Genomic DNA, 22729 nt, shown 5'->3' with positions numbered 1-22729 from the left:
ACACACACACACACACACACACACACACACAGTCCTCAGAGAGTCATCTGCCGTGCTTTTTGTTGGGTATCTGAATATTCATTCTCCCTGAAACGATGCCGAGCTTGGCAAATGGCAAATGTGATGTGTGTTTCTCATTCTTCCGTAATAGCACAGTGTGGTCATATGTGCAGATTAGATTATAGCTGTTCTACTATCCCCCTGATAGGAGATAAGCAGAGAGAGGAACAGGGTTACTGTGAGAGGAGTGCACTTGGAGGACACAGTCTCTGTGGCACGAGTCTGTTTGTTCATATTCAGGAGCAGATGGCGATTACAGGCCGTTCTAGTAGGCATATAATATATCCTGCCTAGTTGACCCTGCATATCTCCGTCCTTCCCTACTGTTTGACTTTCCCTCGTCAAGCCCTGACTCTCTGTGTCTCCCCCTGCAGGGCGATGGGTAACCTGCAGCAGTCCCTGGTGTGTTTTGAGAAGCGTCTGGTGGTGGCCCATGAGTTGGGGGAGTGTGGAGGGAAGGCCCAGGCCTACGGGGAGCTGGGGGCGCTCCACAGCCAGTTGGGGAACTATGAACAGGCCATATCCTGTCTGGAGCGCCAGCTAGGCATCGCCCGCGACACCCAGGACCGATCACTAGAGGGCGACGCCAGCTGTGGCCTGGGCGTGGTCTACCAGTCCATGGGGGAATACGAGACGGCCCTGCGCTGCCACCAGAGTGACCTGGAGATCGCAGAGGAGACGGGCAGGCCCGCCCGACAGGGCCGTGCCTATGGCAACCTGGGCCTCACCTACGAGTCGCTAGGCAACTATGAGCGTGCAGTGGTGTTCCAGGAGCAGCATCTGAGTGTTGCAGCTCAGACCAACGACCTGGCGGCCAAGACCCTGGCCTACAGCAGTCTGGGGAGGACACACCACGCACTGCAGAACTACTCACAGGCTGTCATGTACCTGCAGGAAGGTGAGCAGCGGGGTTGGGGAATAGGAGGAAGGGGGGATACTCATATAGATATGTAGACTTTAGTGACATGAATGGTGTTGTGACAGCTTCCAACGGAGATTGAATATATATCTGACAGGCATGAATTATCTTGAAGTAGAGCCAAGTATAATTCTACCAAGAGCAGCATTTTTTTTTAAAAGCTTATATTTTGTGATGCTACATTTTTTCTGTGTGTATTCGTCTGTTTTTTATTAGCGTGTGTGTGTGTGTGTGTGTGTGTGTGTGTGTGTGTGTGTGAGCTCATCCCCGTGTTGCATGCCGAGGCATTTAGCATGTTTACAGACTGCCATTCTTCACACCTATATCCACTTTCAAATGAGCTGCCAAAGGATCTTTTCACACACTGTGGCTGGTAGACTCCTGCTTCTCACGCTTCATTGTCCTCTACAGATGATGGCGAAATTAAAAGCTGCAGCCTTGGCTCTCTAAAATTCATTATGTCAATAACAGTGTAGGGATTAATTGTCATAGGTAGGACGTGACAAGAAACAGCTTGCAGGACTCCGAGAGAGCTGTAAGGGGGCGTGGCCATCAGTGCCATTAGCAGCTGTTGCAGAGGCACACCCAGGACATTACTCCCCAAAGCCTGTTTGCATACAGGGAGAATGATCATCTCCTCTCCTCCAAGCCACCAGTGCTTGTAGTTTTTGTTCCAGCCCTGCTTGTTGGGTTTTAATGGAGACAAAGGAGGCAGGCCACTCTATCTCTTCCCTGTCCTCTTACTGTCCCCTGCTCTGTCCTTGTATTGTTCTTTGGTCCAGCTATGAAAAAGCACACTACTACTTTTCCTATCCTTGACAGCCAATTATTTCTAGCCAACCTACCCAGACCAAAAAGTTGGTACGTTTTTTTTCTTCTGTTTTCCTTTTTTTTCTTATTTTTATGCCGCACGCTTGTTTTTTTGTTTTTGTATCCTGAAAAAGATTAATTGGAGGAGGCCTAGGAAAGGAGCTCCACTCGAGTGCCTATAGTGACAGCATGTGACTTCAGCAACGTGTGTGTGTGTGTGTGTGTGTGTGTGTGTGTGTGTGTGTGTGTGTGTGTTGTGTGTGTGTGTGTGTGTGGTGTGTGTGTGTGTGTGTGTGTGTGGTGTGTGTGTGTGTGTGTGTGTGTGTGTACATGCCTCACAGCAGCAGGGGGAGAGACACATCAGATTTAATGCCTGCAGTATTTTCATCATATAATTTATAATTAGGTAACACTTTGTGAGGCTTTATTCTCTTTACAGTCACAATGCCTTGTGTGTGTGTGTGTATTTATACAGGAGTGTGTATCGCCCTGCTGCAAGCATGTGTGTGTGTAAAGTCAAAGGGTGCATGGGCCCCCGGAGCTGTAGTGAATCTCTWCACCAGCTGTCAGGCAGCCATTAAAGTGGTCTCTAGTTGCTCTTCATAGTGTAGCCAGTCACAGAGCCACCATCACTTCCTCATTCAGCCACCACTATGTGACTGTGCCTGCAGGGCACACCAAATGCACACATAGTGACAGTCACACTGACAGTGATGGCACGAGAGTGACAGAAGTTAGGGGAGAGAACATAAAGAGAGGGAAGCATGTGAAAAGAGAGTCTTACAGCCTGAATTTAAAATGTATTAAATTGAGATATATTTTATCACTGGCCTACACACAATACCTCATAATGTCAAAGTGTAACAGTTTTTACATTTTTTATGGATAAAAATGGAAAGCTGAAATGTCTTGAGTCAATAACTATTCAACCCCTTTGTTATGGCAAGCCTAAATAAGTTCAGGAGTAGAAATGTGCTTAACAATTCACATAATAAGTTGCATGGACTCTTTGTGCAATAATAGTGTTTAGAATTTCTTTAGACTCCTGAGGTTGAAGAGGCGCTGTTGCACCTTTTTCACAGCGGTGTCGATGTGGTGGGACCATTTCAGGTCCTTGGTRAAGCTTTTGACCCTCTCCACTGCGGCCGCGTCGATGTGGATTCGATGTGGAGAGGGGTGGGATCTCTCTGCACCACTCTGCCAGGGTACTAACCTCTTACCTGTAGGCTGTCTCGACATTGTTGGTGATAAGGCATACCACTGTTGTGTCGTCAGCAAACTTGATGTTAGAGTTGTAGTCGTGGGTGAACAGGGGGTATAGGAAGGGGCTGAGCACACACCCCTGGGGGGCCACTGTGTTAAGGATCAGCGTGAGGGAGATGTTGTTGCCTACCCTCACCACCTGGGGGCGACCCGTCAGGAAATCTAGGACCCAGTTGCACAGGGAGGGGTTTAGTCCCAGGGCACTGAGCTTATTGAAGAGCTTGGAGGGCACTATGGTGTTGAAAACCGAGTTGTAGTCAATGAACAGTATTCTCACATAGGTAATCCTCTTGTCCAGGTGGGATAGAGCAGTTTGCAGTGCAGTAGCTATCGTGTCATCAATGGATCTGTTGGCGCGGTATGCAAAACATGCAGGTTTTTCAATTGCTTTTAAAGCATCATCATAAGTCCTCGTCATATAACAAATCAGAGAGAGAGAGAGTGTGAGTGAGTGTGACTCAGAGAGATGGAGTTAGAGAAGTGAAGGGTGAGGGTGATTTCKATCCGTTTTCTCTCTCAAGCTCCCGACACTAATGAGACCTGAGTTGTCCCTGCTAGTGCTGCCACAGCTGTCAAGATGAAATGGGTTACTGAGACTAGAGGAGGCCAGTCACACACAGAGAGGGAGAAAGAGAGAGATTCTGAAAGAAAGGAAGAAAGCTGGAGGAGGGAGAAAGAGGGCAGAGAGGGAGATGGGGTTATGGAGGGATGTTAATGCTCACACACATCGCACCGATTGTGGATCTCACGTTCGTCTGTTGATCATTCAGCGCGCTGTGTTTTAGGGACCACCTGCTGTAGACATCTGACTGCCAACATTTTTCACACAATTCTACAATTCTTGGTTTGCAAATTACGTTCAGAGGTGCTAAGTACTCTCGGCCAGCAAACACTGTTGGTRTGTCTGAGCCCTTAAGGAGAGAGGGGAAGTGTTGCAGGCTTCAAAGGAGCCCGCCTCTCTGAAGGTGTACTCACAGAGCAGTGCAGATGTCTGGGGGGGAGATATGTGCTGTGCTGCTGGGCCTGGCAGGGTGGGGGTCAACTCCATTTCAATTCCAGTCAATTCAAAAAGTGAACCAAACTTCAATTAACATTTTCCTCATTGAGAAGAATTGGAATTGGAATCGGAATGTTTGTTTACTTACTGAATTGACTGGAATGTAAATGGTATTGACCCCAACCATGGGGGCCTGGTGGAATACGAGGTTGGGTGTTCCTTCCTGGTCACGCTCTCAGGAATGTCTGGAAACGCAGAGAGAGTGAGACGAGGGCCACTTGATACATTACATGACCAAAAGTATATGGACACCTGCTCATCGAACATCTCATTCCAAAATCATGGGCATTAATATGGAGTTGGTCCCCMCTTTGCTGCTATAACAGCCTCCACTCTTCTGGGAAGGATTTCCACTAGATGTCGAAACATTGCTGCGGGGACTTGCTTCCATTCAGCCACAAGAGCATTAGTGACGTCAGGCACTGACGTTGGGCGATTAGGCCTGGCTCACAGTCGCTGTTCCAATTMATCCCAAATATGTTCGATGGGGTTGATGTCAGAGCTCTGTGCAGGCCAGTCAAGTTCTTCCACACCGATCTCGACAAACCATTTCTGTTTGGACATCACTTTGTGCACAAGGGCATTGTCATGCTGAAACAGGATCTTCCCCAAACTGTTGTAACAAAGTTGGAAGAGCAGAATCGTCTAGAATGTCATTGTATGCTGTAGTGTTAAGATTTCCCTTCTCTGGAACTAAAGGGCCTAGCTCGAACCATGAAAAACAGCCCCAGACCATTATTCCTCCTCCACCAAACTTTACAGTTGGCACTATGCATTGGGGCAGGTAGCATTGTCCTGGCATCCGCCAAACCCAGATTTGTCCGTCGGACTGCCAGATGGTGAAGCGTGATTCATCACTCCAGAGAGCGCGTTTCCACTGCTCCAGAGACCAATTGCGGTGAGCTTTACACCACTCTAGCCGACGCATGGCATTGCGCATGGTGATCTTAGGCTTGTGTGTGGCTGCTCGGCCATGGGAACCCATTTCATGAAACTCCCGACGAACAGTTCTTGTGCTGATGTTGCTTCCAGAGGCAGTTTGGAACTCAGTAGTGGGTGTTGCATTCGAGGACAGACGATCCCGTTCTGTGAGCTTGTGTGGCCTACCACTTCGCTGCTGACCTGTTGTTGCTCATAGACGTTTCTACTTCACAATAACACCACTTGCAGTTGGGCGGGGCAGCTCTAGCAGGGCAGAAATTTGACGGTGCCACGTTGAAAGCCACTGAACTCTTCAGTAAGGTCATTCTACTGCCAATGTTTGTCTATGGAGATTGCATGACTGTGTGCTCGATTTTATACACCTGTCRSMAACGGGTGTGCCTGAAATAGCCGAATTCACTCATTTGAAGGGGTGTCCACATACTTTTGTATATATAGTGTATAATGGCCCATTCCCCCCCTCCCCCAAAACGTGTTTCCCACTGGTCACAGAAGAATAGAAAGGATACACTATATCATTCTACCTAATATAAACCTAGTATCCACAGCCTTGCATGGTCAGCAGCCCAATTCAAAGCACAGCTTGCGTGCTGTGCTGTTAGCACCTCAAATGTGACATGTGGCCAAGTGTTTTGTCCTTTTTCATAATTTCCCTCCGTGGACTGTCTGTTTCATCACAGTAATTGGGTGAAACCAAGAAGTCGGCAGGCAGGCTGAGTACAGATGCAACAATGCGACATACGCATCACCGCTTGAGGGATTGAAACAGGAAAACAAACAGCATTCTCACCAGCTGATCTGACAAAGCCACGCTAAATGAACACAGGAAAAATATCCCTGTGTTTCTGCTGAATCTCAAAGGAAGTTTATGGACCAGTGTGATGAGCTACACAAAGAGTTTCAAGACAGGATGTATCTATCCTCTGTGTTTTGTATCTCCAGTGTGTGTGTGGTTAAGTGGATGATATGTGTTGGTTCTTTGCTCTAATGTATGAGTGTGTAATCGAAGACAGAGTACGGCAGTGTTGTCTCTACACTCTATTAAACCTCTTATGTTTGGTTAGTCCTGCACATCCTTTATACAGAAGCATTAAGTGTGTGTTTGTGTTTGCTCAGCCACTCAATCCTTACCATTGATTACTAGGTACCCAGATTAGTGCCCTAACAGCCTCTTTGTGTGTGTGTGTGTGTGTGTGTGTGTGTGTGTGTGTGTGTGTGTGTGTGTGTGTGTGTGTGTGTGTGTGTGTGTGTGTGTGTGTGTGTGTGTGTGTGCTAATTTTTGGTTTTACTATCCTTGTAGGGACCAGAAGTCCATTTTGCCACAAGGAAAAAGGCTATTTTAGGCTTAGGGGTTAGGTTTAGGGTTACAATTGGGGTTATGGGTTATGGTTAGGTTTGGGGTTAAGTTTAAGGGTTAGGGTTGGGGGTTAGGAAAATAGGATTTTGAATGGGAATCAATTGTTCGGTCCACACCGTGTGTGTGTGTGAGAGCCCCAGACTGAGTTGTATTTTTACAACTGAGGCCAAATATTCAAGCCAGTTCACTGTCAGAATATCAGTACCACGCTATGCTTACATCTGTTACCCTGAAAGATACCTGAGTGCCTGACCATAGCTCTAAATTATTTATAATCCCTATCTCTCTATCTCTTTATTTCTCTTGCTCTCTCTTTCTTTCCTCCCTCCCTCTCCAGGCCTACGACTGGCAGAGCAGCTGGCTCGGCGTGAGGACGAGGCTAAGATCCGCCATCGTCTGGGGCTGTCTCTGTGGGCCAGTGGGAACCTGGAGGAGGCCCAGCACCAGGTACACATCTGACATGAACCTCTCCTCACACACAACATACACACTACACAGGGTTACACTTACACACTCACATCTGTATGTGTAGAGAGAGATCATGTATAGAAAGGGAGGAGAAGGAAAGTGAAAATGATGGAGCGATGAGGGAAGAAGATGGCCTGGTGGAGGGAGCGAAAGGAAGGTTGTTTAAGTGATTGTCTAAAATTTAAAGAGATTGTTATCATCCCACCATTTTAGTTGTGTTGTCATCAGTTATTCATGTTGTTCTCGTTTGTCATTCTGAGAAAGAGAGAGAAACAACATTGTACATACCACAAATATGTATCTGTTTATTTAGATCCCCTACTATTCCTACTAGTATTTGCACATTGCTAAAACACTGTACATAGCTGATTATAATATAACACTTGAAAAGTCTTTCTTTTTAAAAAACTTTTTGAGTGCAATATTTACTGTGTCCTCACTTTTGTTTGTTTATTTCACTTGCTTTGGCAATGAAAACACATGTTTCCCATGCCAATAAAATCCTATTTGAATTGAATTGAGAGAGATACAAAGGAGACAATTCTGCTTGAACACAACTCAATTCTGTTCAGTTTATCCAGTTCCTGAATCTGTAAACTCTATCTTCTCTCTTTCCTCTCTGTCAACATCTATTACAAGGACCTTATCCCCATACCCCTCAGGCTTAACCTGTCAAACAGATGTTAGCCAAAGCAACAGTATTTTGTCACACCCCAGTTCATTCCCAGGCAATTCAGTAATGTTTGGGATATTTCCTCCAGTCATTGTAGGGTGTGTTGTTGGTGGAAAAAGGAAAGGACGTAGTTGTCCACAGAGTATAGATGAGATGATTATTCATGAGGAAGCAGGGAGGGTGGTACTGCTGGTGGTATAGCTATATGACCTTGGTAAATACCCTGACCCACTTCAGGGCTGATTTACATAGCGCACTATGTCCCACTATGCAATATTACTGCACTTGACATTCATACATCATCCGTACTGTTGGAATGAGATGACTTGAACCCATGTTCCTCTATATGCACATTTAAACCCAAATGTTTTTCAATACCCTCACTCTGTTACGCCTTGTTCTCTGTGGCGGAGAGATTTTACCTGACGACACTTCCATCAGATTTGTGAGAATACATGGTGTCATTTTGTCACTGCTGGAGAGGATATGGGATTAATAGATGGAATGTAATGGGTTTGATGTTTTACAGCTCATAACTTCTATCAGTGAGGGTGAACGTAGCCCAAGGGGAAAGACATGGTGAGAGTCATTTCAGGCATCGCACATGTGCAACTGTCATGGTGTGAAAATGTCAGATAAAAGTCATGTTAATCATCAGTTATATTGGTTCATAAATGGGCAGTGGTGTGAAGTACTTAAGTAAAAATACTTTAAAGTACTACTTAAGTAGTTTTTGGGGGTATCTGTACACTACTTTACTATTTCTATTTTTGACAACTCTTACTTTTACTTAATGCACTTTTTACTCCATACATTTTCCCTGACACCCAAATGTACTCGTTACATAGTGAATGGTTAGCAGAGCAGAAAAGGGTCCAATTCACACACTCATCAAGAGAACATCCTTGGTCATCCCTACTGCCTCTGATCCGGTGGACTCACTAAACACAAATGCTTAATTTGTAAATTATGTCTGTGTGTTGTAGTCTGTCCCTGGTTATCTGTCATTTAAACAAATGTAAAAAAATAAAATGGTGCCGTCTGGTTTGCTTAATATAAGGAATTTGTATTATTTACTTTTACTTTTTTTTTTTTGCCTCAGCCAGGGGTTCTATGACTAACGAGAACAGAGCAGGAGATAAAGGACAGCCTTGACGACAGCCCCTACCGATAGGAAATGGCCTTCTAGGCAGAGTTCCTCTGTCCAGTGTCTGTGTTCTTTTGCCCATCTTAATCTATTATTTTTATTGGCCAGTCTCTGATATGGCTTTTTCTTTGCAACTCTGCCTAGAAGGCCAGCGTCCCGGAGTCGCCTCTTCACTGTTGATGTTGAGACACTGTTGGTGTTTTGCGGGTAGTATAATGAAGCTGCCAGTTGAGGACTTGTGAGGCGTATGTTTCTCAAACTAGACACTCTAATGTACTTGTCCTCTTGCTCAGTTGTGCACCGGGGCCTCCCACTCTTTCTATTCTGGTTAGAGACAGTTTGCACTGTTCTGCGAAGGGAGAGTACATAGCGTTGTATGAGATCTTCAGTTTCTTGCCAATTTATCGTATGGAAGAGCCTTCATTTCTCAGAACAAGAATAGACTGACGAGTTTCAGAAGAAAAGTCTTTGTTTTTGGCCATTTTAAGCCTGTAATTGAACCCACAAGTGCTGATGCTCCAGATACTCAACTAGTCTAAAGAAGGCCAGTTTTATTGCTTCTTTAATCAGAACAACAGTTTTCACCTGTGCTAACATAATTGCAAAAGGGTTTTCTAATTATCAATTAGCCTTTTAAAATGATAAACTTGGATTAGCTAACACAACGTGCCATTGGAACACAGGAGTGATGGTTGCTGATAATGGGCCTCGGTACGCCTATGTAGATATTCCATTAAAATCTGCCGTTTCTAGCCACAATAGTCATTTACAACATTAATGTCTACACTGTATTTCTGATAAATTGAATGTTATTTTAATGGACCAAAAATGTGCTTTTCTTTAAAAAACAAGGACATTTCTAAGTGACCCCAAACCTTTGAATGGTAGTGTATATATATTTTCAAACAGTCCATTTATATTTTCCAACGGGACTATACATTTGGGTGAGGTTTTTTTCTCGCCTGAGTAGCCTCATTTCACTGCCAAAAATAAAATGAAACCATCTAGTGTTCAGCGAAATACAGTTGAAGTCGTAAGTTTACATACACCTTAGCCAAATACATTTAAACTCAGTTTTTCACAATTCCTGACATTTAATCCTAGTAAAAATTCCCTGTCTTAGGTCAGTTAGGATCTCCACTTTATTTTAAGAATGTGAAATGTCAGAAGAATAGTAGAGAGAATGATTTATTTCAGCTTTTATTTATTTTATCACATTCCCAGTGGGTCAGAAGTTTACATACACTCAATTAGTATTTGGTAGCATTGCCTTTAAATTGTTTAACTTGGGTCAAATGTTTCGGGTAGCCTTCCACAAGCTTCCCACAATAAGTTGGAGACAGAACGCGTCTCCTCCCTGAGCGGTATGATGGCTGCGTGGTCCTATGGTGTTTATACTTGCGTACTATTGTTTGTACAGATGAACGTGTTACCTTTCAGCCGTTTGGAAATTGCTCCCAAGGATGAACCAGACTTGTGGAGGTCTCCAATTCTTTTATTGAGGTCTTGGCTGATTTCTTTTGATTTCCCCATGATGTCAAGCAATTAGGCATTGAGTTTGAAGGTAGGCCTTGAAATACATCCACAGGTACACCTCCAATTGACTCAAATTATGTCAATTAGCCTATCAGAAGCTTCTAAAGTCATTTTCCAAGCTGTTTAAAGGCACAGTCATCTTAGTGTATGTAAACTTCTGATCCACTGGAATTGTGATACAATGAATTGTAAGTGAAATAATCTGTCTGTAAACAATTGTTGGAAAGATTACTTGTGTCATGCATCAAGTAGATGTCGTAACCGACTTGCCAAAACTATAGTTTGTTAAAAATAAATTTGTGGAGTGGTTAAAAACGAGTTTTAATGTCTCCAACCTAAGTGTATGTAAACTTACGACTTCAACTGTAACAACACAATGTCAAATACAGGAAGCCTAGTCAAATAATTAACATCCAATCACATTAACCGTTACTCTCTCGCGGGAATTCCACTAACGGTCCGTATGTACCCGGGAAAGACCCAAACAACAGACAGGGACTTTGGACCATCAAAGAGGTGCAAATATGATGAGAACTACATTGATTTGGCGTTCACTTATGTTGGGAGTAGTGCCTTTCCTCAGCCACAGTGTGTTATATGTGCAAAAGTACTATCTCACAACTCAATGAAGCCTTGTACTCTTGCACAGACATCTAGAAACAAAACATGCCAATTTGRAAAATAAGCCACGGGAGTTTTTTCAGTGAGAATTAAGACGACTTTCGAGTAAGACATGTTTAAAAGCAATAGATACCATTAATAAGAAGGGGTTAGAAGTGTCTTATATAATGAGCTACCGAGTGGACAGGCAAGCCCCATACTATTGTGGAGGACTTAATTCTTCCTGCTGCCGCGGATATGGCTCGGACAATGCTAGGGGAAAAGGAAAAAAAACCAGACAATATACAGACAATGCCTTCATCAAACAACACTGTTTCACAACGCAATCAGTGACATGGCAGGAGATCTTTTGAAACAATTACTGCTTTGCATACAACCCAGTGAATTCTATGCGTTACAGCTGGATGAGTCAACAGACGTGGCGGGCCTGGCACAGCTCTTGGTATATGTCCGTTACGTTTATGGGGGGGTCAATTAAGGAAGACATGCTCTTCTGCAAACCACTGGAAACCAGGACAGCAGGAGAGGATATTTTTAAAGTACAGGACAGCTTTGTGACATCAAATGGACTTTGGTGGTCAAGATGTGTTGGTATCTGTACTGATGGCACAAAAGCCATGACAGGAGACATAGTGACATCGAGACATAGTGGCGTCAGTTGCTCCCGACGCCACTTGKGTACACTCCAGCATCCACCGAGAGGCTCTTGCTGCCAAAGGAATGCCTGACGGCTTGGAAGACGTTTTGAGCATTACAGTGAAAATGATTCACTTTGTTAAAGCAAGGCCCCTGAACTCTTGTGTATTTTCTGCACTATGCAATGATATGGGCAGCGACCATGTAACACTTTTACAACATACAGAAGTGCGCTGGTTATCAAGGGGCAAAGTATTGACACGTTTTTTGGAATTGAGAGACTTAAAGTTTTCTTTACTGACCATCATTTTCACTTGTCTGACGTTTTGCATGATGACGAGTTTCTCACACGACTGGCCTATCTAGGTGAATTTTTTTCTCGCCTGAATGATCTGAATCTAGGTTACAGGGACTCTCCRCAACTATATTCAATGTGATGGACAAAATTGAGGCTATGATTAAGAAGTTGGAGCTCTTTCCATCATTGTATGATTTTTTTGTGTGCAAATGAACTCAAGCTTATCAGCAATGTGAAGTTTGATATAGCAAATCACTTGAGTGAGTTGGGTGCGCAATTAGGCAGGYACTTTCCCGAAACGGATGACACAAACAACTGGATTCGTTATCCCTTTCATGCCCTGCCTCCAGTCCACTTACCGATATCTGAACAAGAGAGCCTCATCAAAATTGCAACAAGCGGTTCTGTGAAAATGTAATTTAATCAGAAGCCACTGCCAGATTTCTGGAGTATCATGCCTTGGCAAATCTCGCTGTTAAGACTCTGATGCCCTTTGCAACCACGTACCTATGTGAGAGTGTATTCTCGGCCCTCACTAGCATGAAAACTAAATACAGGCACAGACTGTGTGTGGAAAATGATTTAAGACTGAGACTTTCTCCAATACAACCCAACATTGCAGAGTTATGTGCATCCTTTCAAGCACACCCTTCTCATTAACCTGTGGTGGGTTATTCACCATTTTTGATGAACAAATAAAGTTTTATATGTAAGATGGCTAAATAAAGAGCAAMATTATTGATTATTATTTGTGCCCTGGTCCTATAAGAGCTCTTTGTCACTTCCCACGAGCCGGGTTGTGACGACAACTCACACTCATTCTTACATTTATTAAACATATCGTATAGTGTGTGTGTGTGGCAGGCTTACAATGATGGCAAAAAACAGCATTTGAGAGTGCGCTGACCCTGGTGCTAGAGGAGGTACGCAGCTGGAGGTTGAATGTTTGAGAGGGTACAGGACTATAACAAGTTTGGGAACCACTGCTCTAGACTAACTTTTAGCTTCACGTTCTCGGAGGTAAGCTCGTCGTTTTTAGTCTCCAATTTGGTAAGCCGCTTATCGATGTCGGTTAACGATGTTTCCATATCCTTTATTTTTTGGGTTTGTGTCGCGATAGTTGTTTGTAGTGTTGCGATAGTTGACTGGACTTCTGTCATAAATTCAGCTCTTAGACTTGACACTGAGGAACAAAGTTTGGTCATGAAATCAGAGCGTAATGTAGCCATTTCTGCGTGGATGGTGAATAGTATCTCCATAACGTTAGCATCCGCCATCTTGTTGCTAGTCTTCGTCGTGTCTTCTTGTTTACCGCTTCGTCTCGTTTTCCCGGTTCCAGACATATCCAAGAATGCCACCCAAATGTTGCTAGAGCCAGTAGGAGTGCAAAGTGTGTTCTCGTTTTGACAGATAAACGGTTAAAACATAAAAGTATAAAACCTTAGTGGAGATGCCTCGGAACGCATCTTTACGTAGCCATGTTGAAACCGCACCCCGTGTTGGATCATTCTTGATACACACAGGAAACTGCGTTTCAGTTCCTGACACAAACCGGTGCGCCTGGCACGTACTACCATACCCCGTTCAAATGCACATAAATCTTTTGTCTTACCCATTCACCCTCTGAATGGCACACATACACAATCCATGTCTCAATTGTCTCAAGGCTTAAAATTAATTTAACCTGTCTCCTCCCCTTCATCTACTCTGATTGAAGTGGATAACAAGTGACATCAATAAACGATCATAGCGTTCACCTGGATTCACCTGGTCAGACTATGTAATGGAAAGAGTACTTCATGTTTTGTACACTCAGTGTAAATGTCCTATACGCCTATTTTTGATATTAGCTTTATAGCATGTAGGTAGGACATTGCAGACACAGCACTTTTGTTTTCTTTTAGGGGAGGCAGTGTGGGAAATTAGTTTCCCTCTTAATGGGATGTCTGTGTGCCCAGCAATCAGCCTGCAGCCATATCAGCAGAATCAGCCAGCCCAGCCTGGACAACAAGCACTAAAGCTGCACAACCACACTCTGCTCTCTCTCTCTCTCTCTCTCGCCCTCTCTCCTCTCGTCTGATATACTTTACTGGCTGACCTTGGGGATAGACCTGGCTAGGTGTAACCACCTCACCATTCACACACACACACATACATGCCTGATTCATTCCAATTCCATCCCTTCCATGTGCCAGTCCCAGGGCAGCAGCTATCTGAATGGTTGGTGTGCGTAGTTTAGTGTCAATGGTGGCCTCTTACAGACTGGATTTGGAGGTGGAACATTCTCAGTCATCTTAAAGGCCTGCCAACAGAGGAGGAATAGGAAATCAATACCAACTCCCATGAATCAGCACTCCTGACTGGCCTGGACTTCTAGTGTGCAGCATAGCACAGCACAGCCTCCGCCCACACTCTGTCTGCCCTACCACCTCTCCCCCCTCTCCCTCTCCTTCTCCCTCTCCAGCCTAATAGTGTCTGGGACTGAACAGAGAAAATAAGTCTTGAGAGGGCTCAGGGAGACATAGTGTTCTGTGGACACACTGTTTCCCTCGAAGACATTGTGTGTCTTGGAAGCCCAGGCGATGGCTTAGCATCTTCAGTTCCCTCTCTCTTGTCTGGGTGGATGAGATGAGAGGGGAGGGTGTCTGTATTGAATATCAGAGCTGTGTTTAAGAGAGGGAGCTGAGGGAGCTGTGCTGATATCAAATATAATTTACACTGAGGAGGACTTCTGCCATCTAATGTCTTCTTTCTGCTACTGCATGTCTCTGTCTGAGCTCTTATCTCTCTACCTTTGAGTCGCTCATGGAGTGAACAGTGAACAGAGGGTGTACTATACAGTAACTGATCGTTATCTGTGGTTGTGTTATTTGTCCTGCAGCTCTACCGAGCATCTGCGTTGTTTGAGACCATTCGTCATGAGGCCCAGCACAGCACCGACTACAAACTTTCTCTGTTTGACCTGCAGACCTCCTCCTACCAGGCACTCCAGAGGGTCCTTGTCAGCCTAGGTATTGTTACGYGATCCATTTCCCGCATTCCGTCCTCACCGTTCCTCCCTCTTTCTTTCATTCTGTCTGCTATTCTCTTACTTTCTTTTCATGTTCCTGCCTATCTTTACCTATTTGTTGCAAAATATTTACACTACTACACATTTGTACATGTTCACTCGCTGATAGCTAGAAAATCTAGCATTGACCTTTGAMCCTCTGCTGTCCAGGCCACCATGACGAGGCGTTGGCGGTGGCAGAGCGGGGTCGGACGCGGGCCTTTGCTGACCTGCTGGTGGAGAGGCAGACAGGCCAGCAGGACTCAGACCCCTACACCCCAGTCACAGTGGAGCACATCCTGGACACGGTGAACAGCCAGAGGGCCCTGGTGCTCTACTTCTCCATGGCTGCTGGGTACCTGTACAGCTGGCTGCTGGCTCCAGGAGCAGGTAAGACCTGGGGGAGAGGGAGGCGGATATCAACTAACTCAGTTCCTCTGTGTGCTGATACAGTGAACTGTAAGGGTACTATGTAAATCTGTACAAATCTATTATGCCACATTATACAAAACATTATACAGACACAAAACACACACATACACACTCAATCAAACAGTGCTTTGTTTAGCTGTGAGTCCTGGAGGGCGTGGCTTGTGTTCAGAGGGTAAGAAAGCCTTGCCTCTCAGGGCACCTGCCGATGAACCATGGTAACCGAGAATGACAGAGCCAAACAGCACTTGCACAATGAATCAACATCCTCACACACAATTCAACAGGGAAACACACACACCTACTCTTGTGCGCACACACACATAATCTCTCACACAAACAAGCTTTGCTGCCTTTAGTATTGAGTAGGCTACTCCATAGCCTTTCTCTCTCACCAAAGAGAATAGAGGGGGCTTTGAAGCCCAGTCATAGCTCTCGCCTGACTGACAGCTCTGGCTGCCAGGGAGACTGCTAGCCTGTGCTTCTCTTTTAGCCCTACTAGACAAAGTGTGAATGAAAGCTGTGAGCCATAATAACACACGCCCACCAGCCTTGATTGGTTAACAAAATCCAGAGCCAAGGCTGCCGTGTCTAATAGTAGTAATATAGACGGGTGTAGTACTGCAGAGGGAAATKAAAGGTTGAAAGAGCTGCCTCTTGCCTGAGGTCACCATTCCTGTAATCAGCCCTCTGCTCTCTCTCTCCCCCTGGCATACACATAGCACAGGACCTGGGTAAAAGAACCGTTAGTCAGTAAAGGGACTCCTCTAATAAATGAACTGGTGTACAGCCTGTCTGCCAACTCACAGATGTGAACATATTCAAAGCCTAACTCAACCCCCACACTCAGTATCTACCACCACCACTGCTGTGGTAGTCCCCCCTCCTCCCTCCCTTCTCCCCCAACATCTCAGCTCCCATGGCACGGAGCAGATGGCACAGGCAGCCACTCTTATATTTTATTGAACGTTATTTGTTTATTCATTTTGCTCTGCAGATGTGCTAGTTTATGTAGCGTAACTTACAGTTTTGCAGCGTGCAATCTCTACATATGTTCTCTTATTGTTAACACGTTTGGTGGGCTGAAGACAGCTAAACTGTTTTTTTTACACTTTCATTGTAGTGGAATACGTCCACTAGTGCTGTGTGCATCATGACATAGTGTATTGTAGTGCTATTCATTTTCCCATTGTGATATGACCAATACATTTAACTTGTTGACAATAATCTCTTTCTCCTTTTCTTTTTCTCTCTCTCTTTCTCCAAGGCATCCTGAAGTTCCATGAGGTGTACTTGGGAGAGGGCGTGACAGAGGGCGGGCCAGACCTCCAKGAGGGCGGGGGAGGGGGTGTGGCCAGCGGCTCGTCTCTGGAGCAGCACATTGCCAGTGCTCGGGAGGCCCTGGGGGTAGAATCCTACTACAGCAGGTAATACACACACACACACACACACACAAACACACACGCACACCTCCACCACTTGGAGCTCAGAATATACCATGCATGCTATAGAGTGGGCACTGGCTGATGCACATAGAGGGATGCTGCTCTGTATGCAGTCTCAAGGAGTCATTCTCCCGAGTGCATGGTGTGATGACAGGACCCCGATATCTGTCTAAACAACTGCTCTCTGCTCCCAACTGGGAACCAATGAGACAGAATAATGGCTCTCTGGATGCCCACCGGACTCACTTAACAAATACTGTCTGGGACTGGGAKACAGGAAAACACAGCAGACAGGTTACTGAGGGCAGAGAAGAGGAAGAAGATAGAGATGAGGAAAGGAGGAAGGCAGAGAGATACAGAGGGAAATGGATGGAGTGATATGCAGGGGTGGTAGGAGACTTGTTAGACGGACTATGCGTAATTTGAAGTGACCTTGAAAAAGGAACAGTTAATGACAAATAAATTAAGTGAGCAATCAAACTGCAGGTTTACTTCAGGGCACGTGTTGGAACCACAATTATTTTCCAATCGTTTAGTTCTGAACAGAACCACTATTTTTTTTGTTCCCAATCAGCAAAATAAAGYTCTGAACCGCTTCGAACCTTGAAGCGCTGGCCATCTTGTTATGACATGCATTATCTGAATCAGGCCCACAGAATCATAGCCTACCTATGGAGGRGCGGGTTCTATGGAGGAACTTTGAATGTCCTTTGAACTAAATTGGCCGAACGCTGGACTAGAGCTAGCTAGCTAACARGTTTGTGTGTGAACGGCACCAGAATTAAAAACACCTCTTACCTTTCTGTAGTTGATAAACCCAATGTGAAACGTGATAACTATAGTATCCTTAACTAGCATTGAAAAAGTGAATCGATTCTTCTCAAATTTAAAATCCCTCTCTTCTCTTTTGAATCAGGATTGTAACGTCAGTACAGTAACCTGTGCTTCGTGGGGGGAGGGGCAGGAAGCCTACAAAGCACACACACACTGGCAAAGATTTCCAGCTGTCAGGCAGACAGGGGAAGAGGTTTCTGAGTGACAGAGTGAGGACTTTGTATAGGCACTTTGTTGCTGTTTTTTGTGGGACTGAATTTTTTTAAACCAGAAATGAAAACGATGTTATATACCAATTCTCATGCTTTTAGTATAACCGTTCTGTACCGGCACAGTTGAGATCACTTTCTTCCTGTTTCTGTTCCTCTAAATGTTTTGTTATTTTCCGCTTTTCGGTTMCAACCCCTKMTTCAAGTGTCTTCACTGTACTTGTGAGTCTCACTGAACTTCCACGTGAATGTTTCCTTATCATTCTCTTCTGGTGACTGCTAAAATAAAGAAAACACCAACATAAAGTGTCTTAATAGGGCGTTGGGCTACCACGAGCCAGAACAGCTTCAATGCACCTTGGCATAGATTTTACAAATGTCTATTGCAGGGATGTGACACGATTCTTCGACGAGAAATTCCATCATTTCGTGTTTTGTTAATGGTGTGTTTAGTTGATGGTGGTGGAAAACACTGTCTCAGGCGCCGCTCCAGAATCTCCCAWAACTGTTCAATTGGGTTGAGACCTGGTGACTGAGACGGCTATAGAATATGGTTTACATGGTTTTCATGCTCATCAAACCATTCAGTGACCACTGATGACCTTTGGATGGGGGCATTGTCATCCCATGGGGGCATAGCCATTGTAGCCAAAAKAATGGCCTGCCCAGCATTTTAGTGCATGACTCTAAGCATGATGGGATGTTAATTGCTTAATTACCTCAGAAACCACACCTGTGTTGAAACACCTGCTTTCAATATACTTTGTATCCCTCATTTACTCATGTGTTTCCATTATTTGGGCAGTTGCCTGTACATTTTGCTTGATTTATGCAACATTTCAAGTTGACACACATTTTTCAAATTAGGATTCAGCCTTTAGTGGCCATCCAGTGTGCCCACTGCCAATCCCCAGCCTGCCGTGCCCTMCTGCCCCATTACTGAGTCATTTACTGCTCCAATGGGAGGAAGCCCACATGCCACTACGCCTGGCTAGCCACAATATGGCACCACTTACCGSCCCATTCACTTTTCACAGAGGATATAGAGAGGGGGACAGAGGAGGGAAGTGGGAGGGGGAGATAGCGGGAGGGAGACAGAAACAGAGAGAGTACTATTACCGAGAAAAAGGAGGGATGGCAGAGGGGGGATGAGAGAGGGAGGGGTAATAACTCCACAGTAGCATCCATATTTGGGAAGAATGTGTCTCCTCAGTCCTCATTAATAAAACCAGTCTACCATAGAGTCTATCCCTTTCCCCACTGCCCATCTCTCCATACCTTCTGACCTGTATTGTACAGTACTCTATGTACCTTCACCACCTACTAGCATGTGTTACTGCACATGCCGTGTGTTAGAGAGATGTGGACAGAGAGGGGCCTTCTTGGGAATGGATCTCAGAGAGAGGCTACAGCGAATATATGGATTAGTGGAGAGAAAGAATGAGAGAGATTTTAGATGAGAGCACCAGTTCCCATGGTTTAATTTGGGRCCGATGAGAGCAGTGAGCTGACAGAGGAAAATGGAAGCGGTTTGGATGGGATGGGGGTAAAAGTGGGGGGCARGGTGGATAGATAGAGGGGTGTATGGGGAGAGAAGGGGTGTAGATAGAAAGGAGGTAGAGGATGGAGTAACAGAACAGACTCCCTGCTGGGTGCTGGCTAGATCAGCATTAGCAGCATATAAAAGGGAGGATTTAACTCTGCTTCCTGTCAGGGCTCTTTCTGGACCATGCTTGGGAAACTGGGCTGGGCGTGTCTGTGTGTGTGTGTGAGCAGGAGTGTGTGTGGGCATGCAGGCATGTCTAACAGTATAATTTCTCTCTCTTTCTCTCTCCCCCCCCCTCTATCACTCTCTCTCTCTCTTTTTCTCCCCCCCTCAATCTCTCTCTCTTTCTCTCCCGCTCTCTTTTGCTCTCTCTCTCAGGGGTTGTTCTAGCAGTGAGACAGAGAGTGAGGCAGGGGACCTGTTGGACCAGCAGTTTGAAGAGCTCAACAACAAACTCAACTCTGTGACTGACCCCACAGGCTTYCTCCGYATGGTGTCCAGAAACAACCTGTTCAACAGGTGAGACAGACACTGTGTGAGACACTGACCTCCAAGAGCAGTTAGTTAGAGGACTTCAGTGGAGAAAGAGAGACTTTATCATTCATCTCTAATTCCCCCACATTCCCATAATAAGAAAGCTATCTGATGGTGGACAGGATCCTGTTAGGTAGGGGAATTCATTAGAATATTAGCTTTCTGTGAAAATAGTATTTTCTCCTTTGTTTAGCCAGCTCAGAGGCATGTGAATYCTCCTTTTTCAATTGGCAGAGTTGGAAAAGCCATGATCAGCTCCCTGCCTTCATAAGACTATTACATGACCATGAACTATATGCATGTGTGAGTCTATTTAAGAAATAAGGCACGAGGAGGTGTAGTATATGGCGGGCTAAGGACTGTCCTTTGCACGACGCAACGCGGAGTGCCTGGACACAGCCCTTAGCTGTGGTATATTGGCCAAATATCACAAACCCCTGAGGTACCTTATTGCTATTATAAACTGGTTACCAACGTAATTAGAGCAGTAAAAATACATGTGTGTAAAAATACAAAATACATGTGTGTTTAAATTGCGTGTGTGTGTGTTTGTGTGTGTGGGCTCTTGTCTGGGTCGTATTTCCCTGTCCTCATCTCCAGTTGAGGTTCTCTTTGATGAGAGGGTAATTCCAGTTGTAATTGGATCTCAATGCACATTAAGCCTCTTTAATGGGCTGCCGGTAATAATCCACTCATTCTTTAATGGGCTGCCGGTAATAATCCACTCATTCTTTAATGGGCTGCCGTAAATATCTCACTCATTCTTTAATGGGCTCGGTAAAATCCACTCATTTTTTAATGGGCTGCCGGTAATTAATCAACTCATTCTTTAATGGGCTGCGGTAATAATCCACTCATTCTTTAATGGGCTGCGGTAATAATCCACTCATTCTTTAATGGGCCGGTAATTAATACACTCATTCTTTAATGGGCTGCCGGTAATAATACACTCATTCTTTAATGGGCTCTGTAATAATCCACTCATTTTTAATGGCTGCCGGTAATAATCACTCATTCTTAATGGGCTGCCGGTAATAATCCACTCATTCTTTAATGGGCTGCCGGTAATAATCCATCATTCTTTAATGGGCTGCCGGTAATAATCCACTCATTCTTTAATGGGCTGCCGGTAATAATCACACTCATTCTTTAATGGGCTGCCGGTATAAATCACTCATTCTTTAATGGGCTGCCGGTAATAATCCACTCATTCTTTAATGGGCTGCCGGTAATAATACATACTCATTCTTTAATGGGCTGCCGGTAATAATACACTCATTCTTTAATGGGCTACTGGTAATAATCCACTCATTCTTTTATCTGAATCATAAAGCCCCTTGTGCTTAAGAGCCACTGGTCAATCTCACTAAAGCAAAGGAAAATTAAGAAAGGCTCATTGTCATTTCAAGCCATACATCTTGGGGTTTTGATATCAATATAAAATGTGGCTATCAAGGCTTCTCTTTTATTTGATTTGATTTTATTCTCATCATTTATTTCTTGTTTGCAAATTTTTCCCGTAGTCCCTTTGCTGTGTGAATTTTAGACTGTTGACTTAAGAAAGTTACATTATTCTCTTAATTACTTTTTATTYAGAGAATAGATTGTATTAGGAGAGAAAAACATTTAAATGAAGAATGTATCAACAATAGTTCAAAGACCAAGGTAAAAGACACAGGGATTCTGAGCATGAACGAGTGATTGTATAGTTCCTGGCAAGGTGTCTGAATGTCTGACGTGATCTTTAACCTCATCTATCTCTGAAGAGAACTACGAAGTCAAAATWTGAAGGAGCTAGCTTTTCTGATTGAAAAGTCACCTCATCTGTAATCTTCGAAACCCAGAACTAAAATGTTGTGTAATTGCATCAGATGCTCGATTATGTTCTGGGGGTAAACGTGTTAGAAAATAAACTAAAACGAGGAGTGGAAGCAAGGCGGTAGCTCCTCCCCCCTCTCTTTKCAAGTTACAGGCAAGTTAAAACTTTTGACTATGGCCCAAATGTCCCCTCCCCTTCTGAAATYGTGATTCGTCCAAAATGATCAGTGGCCCAAAAAAATGCACCGGAACGTAGTTCCTCGTTAGTCGTCGCATCCCACAGTCTATTGACAGATGCTACAATACCATTTAATGTACGTGCGTCTGTAACCGATGTGAAATGGCTAGCTAGTTAGCGGTGGTGCGCGCTAATAGCGTTTCAATCGGTGACGTCACTCGCTCTGAGGCCTTGAAGTAGTTGTTCCCCTTGCTCTGCAAGGGCCGCGGCTTTTGTGGCGCGATGGGTAACGATGCTTCTTGGGTGTCAGTTGTCTATGTGTGCAGACACAAGAGATKACCTACTCTGTAATCTCACTTTGTAAAGAATAACAGAGCTCTTCAATCAGATGTTCCTAGACATTGTATAGCGGTAAAGGAGACCTTTGGGTGGCTATCAGCCTTATTGGTGCAATAGTATTACATGACTGAATCCACTGAGAGTTGGAACCTGCTTCCTGTATGTCCCTGTCATTGACAGGCATTCCTTTCAACCTGCACCCAGATAAAAGAGCCACTGAGCATACCCTTAACCTCCTAGCCTTCTGCTTTTAGCATTTCCTTCTCACCATTCCCCTTTCTCTTGGTCAACCCTTCTCTCTTTTTTATCCCTTTTCTTCACTCGACCCTCGTTTCCTCTCACGCTCCTCCTGTCAGGCTAACAAACTATTGGCTTTCCCTCTGAGGCCTGGGAGAGAGCTGGCGGACTGGAGGAGAGCCTGTGGACTAGGGGTACCACCAGGAGGGCAGGATGAAGAGAGGGGGGCTGGGGGGGCCAGACGGGGAGGCTGGTTGTTACAGCAGATGGATAGCAATAGTAGTGTGCCCCGTGGAGCCTGGGCCTGGCTGTGTGTAAACAAAG

At 44.7% G+C, this 22729-nt stretch overlaps 1 protein-coding gene and 1 long non-coding RNA gene across 2 annotated transcripts in view; one reads left to right on the top strand and one right to left on the bottom strand.

Annotated features, from left to right (window-relative positions):
- Nucleotides 1-22729, bottom strand: part of LOC139023596 (uncharacterized) — a 581371-nt gene that overhangs the window by 511700 nt on the left and 46942 nt on the right. The window lies entirely within an intron of this gene.
- The window catches only part of LOC111958148 (tetratricopeptide repeat protein 28-like), a 247033-nt gene that overhangs the window by 205436 nt on the left and 18868 nt on the right, over nucleotides 1-22729 (top strand). The window contains 6 exon segments of the mRNA XM_023979335.3: nucleotides 435-958; nucleotides 6746-6855; nucleotides 14669-14798; nucleotides 15008-15226; nucleotides 16533-16692; nucleotides 19678-19818. Of these exon segments, the coding sequence (XP_023835103.2) occupies nucleotides 435-958; nucleotides 6746-6855; nucleotides 14669-14798; nucleotides 15008-15226; nucleotides 16533-16692; nucleotides 19678-19818 (1284 nt within the window).

Source organism: Salvelinus sp. IW2-2015, linkage group LG33 (genome assembly GCF_002910315.2).
Source record: "Salvelinus sp. IW2-2015 linkage group LG33, ASM291031v2, whole genome shotgun sequence".
NCBI lineage: Eukaryota > Metazoa > Chordata > Actinopteri > Salmoniformes > Salmonidae > Salvelinus > Salvelinus sp. IW2-2015.
Note: the sequence above shows the minus strand (reverse complement) of the source record. Positions and strands in the feature narration are given on the sequence as shown.